At 40.4% G+C, this 4,621-nt stretch overlaps 1 protein-coding gene across 1 annotated transcript; it reads right to left on the bottom strand.

Annotated features, from left to right (window-relative positions):
• Positions 1-463: 463 nt before the first annotated feature.
• On the bottom strand, positions 464-1,666 carry adra2a (adrenoceptor alpha 2A). Its single transcript, XM_062989287.1, has one exon. The coding sequence runs from the start codon at positions 1,664-1,666 to the stop codon at positions 464-466; it is 1,203 nt and encodes a 400-aa protein (XP_062845357.1).
• Between the last annotated feature and the right edge of the window lie 2,955 nt (positions 1,667-4,621).

Raw genomic sequence — 4,621 nt, 5'->3', positions numbered from 1 at the left:
AAAAAAAAAAACACAATGAAGTTTGTCCAAAAGCAACAAGTTTCAATTAGATGTTCATATTTTTTTAAATGTCTTTCAATTATTTAGTCACAGTACAAAAACAAATTGCAGAAATTACTGAAACGACAAGACAGCCATACATGACATTCTCACAGCTAACAACAAAATGTGACATATACCACTCTATATACAATCCATACTTGCTCAGTCTTGATTTTGATTGATACACGCTTTCACTGTTTGCTTTTCATAGAAAGGTTTGAAAAGTTAAACTGTATACAAATCTAAACGAACCTAAGTTTGGGATTAGGTTTGTGCTTCAGTGGGAGCCCTTCTGTCAGATCAGCGTAGTTGTACCAGAAGATCTTGTGAAATGTTGGCAGTATTTTTAATGTACAACCATAGAGTCCAGAAAGAGACAAAATTCCACTTTAAAACACTTCAAATCTAAAAGGTCATAACATCATTGCCCGTTTTGTACTGGCTTGCGTTCCCCTCTGCACAGGATCTTTTTAAAGGCCCTCCTAAAGTCGTGGTTAAAGACTGTGTAGATGATTGGGTTGAGTGAGCTGTTGCAGTAGCCAAACCAGAAAAAGAACTTGAAGAGTGCAGTAGGAACACAGCACGAATCGCAGAGTGCCATCAATGTGTAAGTAAAGAAAAAGGGGAACCAGCATACTACAAACACACCAACCACAACAGCCAGGACAAAGGTGAAGCGCTTTTCGCGGTTCTGCCGCCCCCTCCAGCGACTGCGTTCAATGCTCCGTCTGGCAAACTGCTTGCCTGCATCATCCCCAGGATTTATTCGGGCCGTCTTGGTCTTTCCTCTGGCATTCTTTTGCTCTGAATAAGGGACATCCTCTTTGTGTTCGGACGATGACGAGTCTTCTACGTCTAAGTCTTCACCCTCATTCTCCATAGGCGTACCATCGAGCTTCTCGTGGCACTGCCCATCTCCATTTTCCTCCTTTCTGGGTTCATTTCTTCTCTTTTCTTGGCTTTCATCCTTAGTTCCCCGCCCTCTTGTCCTGCTCTTTGCAATCTGATAGATACGGATGTAAACGAGCACCATGATGATGCAGGGCAGGAAGAAGGAGCCGATGCAGGACGAGATAATGTACCACTTGTCCTCATTGATCTTGCACACTGGACGACCCTCTTCATGCTCACCTTTCTTTTCCACAGTGATCAGAGGCGGAAAAGAGATGACAGCAGCGATCACCCACACTACCAAGATGATGCGTTTAATTCGCTGAGGCGTACGTTTCAGATTGTACTCCACGGCCCGTGTGACGGACCAATACCGATCCAGGCTGATGGCGCACAAGTGGGCGATAGAAGCAGTGCAGAACAGCACATCCAGCGCTAGATACACCTCGCACCACACTGGCCCAAAATACCAGTAACCCATCAGTTCGTTGGCCAGCGAAAATGGCATTACAAGCGTGGCCACGAGAATGTCAGCAGAGGCCAGGGAAACCAGGAACAGGTTCTGAGGTGCCTTCAGCGCTCGGACGGTGAACACTGCAATCACCACCAGCACATTTCCAAATATAGTCAGGAGGATGAGCAGCACAACCGGCACCACCAGAAACAAGTGCACTGGGTATGATGAGCCACCACCGGTACTGTCGGTTGCGTTTAGGCACCCCAAACCCCCCATAGTCACAAGGCAGTGTTTCCTACGGTCTGGAATTCAATCAATATGTTCATTCCTGTTAGGACCAAGAGCACGTTTCTCATCACAAAGTTTGGGGTAGGCTTTTTTTTTTTAGAAAGCTCAGCTGACATTTTAGTCCTGAAAGAACAAAACAGAAAGATTTTTCTTAAATCTACCTTAATTTGTGACATAAAAGAAGGCCCTACTAGCAACCTTCATTTATGTTCATTTGAGCAGCAATAACCTTGTTTTTAAAACCATGAGTTTAATAATGTAAAACCTGTGGCAGGCCTGTGGTCTGTGGCGCTTGGGTTATAGCCAACAAATTTCCTATTCAGCACAAGTTTGAGATTTTCTTACCAACCACTGTTGCACGTGTATTTTAATAAATACAGTTAAACTATGCCTAGTGGCAACAGAACAGTACAAATTAATGTTAAGAAAAGTTTGACCCAGCAGATTTACAGCGAACCCAGAAGAATTAAACACACTTTGACAAATTCTTTCATAAATTTAAGTCACCCAAGTGCCCACTTTTACATTATTAAAGTAGAACAAATATGAATAAAACAAATATGCAGAGAATTAATAAATCCCTTAAACAAGGTATCATTGCAAACGGTAGAGGGAAAGTGCTGCCCTGTACTTCATTCAACTGTGTGTAAACAAAAATATATTACATTAAATCAATTGTGGCACTCGAGGTAATTTTTTTTAAAGCAGTTACTGTGTTTATTAAATCAATATCTCCTTCAAAAATTGATAAAGGTGATAGGTCGCTGGGTAGTATTGCAAGGCGTAACGTTCTTTCTTTTCACTTCAGCTTGTAAATTACAAAAATAATTACATGTCAATTAGGGACCTAAGGTTTTAGAGACCTTTCTAGTAGAAATAATTATAGGGGGTGCACTTTGTGCCGATCAGTGCGCTCTCAGTACTGGTCCCAGGTCCAGATAAAATAAGGAGGGGTGCATCAAGAAGAGAATCTGCCACAAAACGTGTGCTAAATCAAGATATCCAGTCAAGAATGACGCGCTGTTGCGACAGATATACATGTTAAAAACATTTAAAAAATAGCAACATATAAAATGTGCCTATCAAATCTATGCAATCGCAAAAACATTTGACTTCTGTCATGTTAAGACAAGCATGGCACTGGTTATGGCTCGGCTTTGAAATAATTATATTGATGTTTACAGCTGTAAATAATCCGAACATAACACAACTTATTTGTCCAATAAACGTAAGTTATTTATCGGGTTTAATGTGGGTTCCCCGAAAGCATACAAGTCCAGCATTCAAGCCCAGTAATTATGTAGTCACCGCATGTTTCTGGAGCATCATTTGGTGCCTCGTTTGGTCACAGTCTAGAATCAATAGAATTAATGAAAACTAATTTCGTGAGTTTTCCAGACATTGTCACAGAAAAAGTTGCAGAAATGATTGAAACCTCTAGTTTAACATACATACCCTTAACAGGTGTATGTCATCACTTTACCACAACTGTAAACTGTTTGATAAAAAGCTGAATAAAGAGTTAACCTACCTTGCTTCGTCCAACAAATCACGCAGAAGAAAGTCATCCATCCAGTTCTCTCTTTTTCTACATATACATAATTATATACAAAAGTATTTCCAATAAACAAAACTTCATTTATCTCTTCATCAGCTGCCGAATAGATTTAGTCCTAGTTAGATTCAGTCATCAAATTTAAAACAATAAAATCGCATTTGTAAGCCGAGCGCCTCGTTTTTGAGTCTGAACTGGTTTTATCGTGTCAGTCCGGTGTGCGCGCGCGCTCCTCTCTTCCCTCTCAGTATTAACGCCGCTGCTTCAGCGCGAGCCCATACCAGGCCTGACCTCAAAACAGGTGGATTCAGACCAGATCCCGCCTTACTTACACCGATTGGCTAATAGCGTTAATTTGGGAGCAAATCACCAATCGTAGCGAGGAGGAAAAAAAGATTCTTTAAATTATAAGCCAGGAAGGCGGGACTTGTCGCTAAGTAACAAGCACTAATGGCGTGAGAGAAACGCCAAGTAAAGTGGTCAGAAAAACCTCAGGTTTATAAGAAAATGTAAGATTTATTTAACAAGCAGCCCATTTCCTTCTATTTGAGACTTGTGAATTTTCCTTACGTTGATTCTTTTGTGGGCTTTGCAGAAAACTAGCATTTCCCACCTCTTCCCCTTGGTAACGTTATCCCACCCAGGACATGTTTGCTAAATTAAGTTATTTTTAAATGATTTCAATAGCCACGGGTTAGTGTTCGACCGCCTTGCGATGACCTTAGCTTCCAAAGTGAGTATCACAGTCATGGACAACTTTGTATCTCCAATTCACCTCACTTGCATTCTTTTGGACTGTGGGAGAAAACCGGAGCCCCCAAAGGAAACCCACAAAGACACGGGGAGAACATGCAAACTCCAAACAGAAAGGACCCGCCCTTGAGTCTATGAAATGAAAAAAAAAGAAACACGTCACTAATATTAAGTATGAAGTGATTGATTTTTACCGATGTAGGGTTTTATGTTTTAGCTAAGCCCCACTAGTGTTAGATCCTGCAAGACATTTTACTAATCTGTGCACTTTTTATAAAATCAAATTGTATCCTTTTCATAGTTTTCCAGAAATACAATTTTTATGGCTTCTTGATAGTGTATACTGCAAAGTAAGAAACAACCCAGATAGTAATTAATGTGCAGTACAAGTATGGTTAGTGTACAGTAATTTAGTATTATAGTATAATTCAATAGTTTTTAATGTTGACCTATTTTACCTCATTTTAATGTGTAGACTGAAAAAGTTGATTTGAGGAGACAGCGACACCTTTTGGTAAGTCTTTATATCTCGTGTCTGCACTGCATGTTCTGCACTGCATGTTCATTCAACTTTGATGTCAGTATGTATCCAGTAAATTGTAAATTAATAGCCAAAGGAAACCTGTATGTGTGCA

The sequence above is a fragment of the Trichomycterus rosablanca genome, chromosome 27 (assembly GCF_030014385.1).
Source record: "Trichomycterus rosablanca isolate fTriRos1 chromosome 27, fTriRos1.hap1, whole genome shotgun sequence".
NCBI lineage: Eukaryota > Metazoa > Chordata > Actinopteri > Siluriformes > Trichomycteridae > Trichomycterus > Trichomycterus rosablanca.
The sequence above is the reverse complement of the archived record's forward strand: the minus strand, read 5'-3'. Positions and strand labels throughout refer to the sequence as shown.

What these genes read in the sequence shown, in the direction of transcription:
- adra2a (XM_062989287.1), bottom strand. Translation starts at nt 1,666, where the DNA reads ATGGGGGGTTTGGGGTGCCTAAACGCAACCGACAGTACCGGTGGTGGC.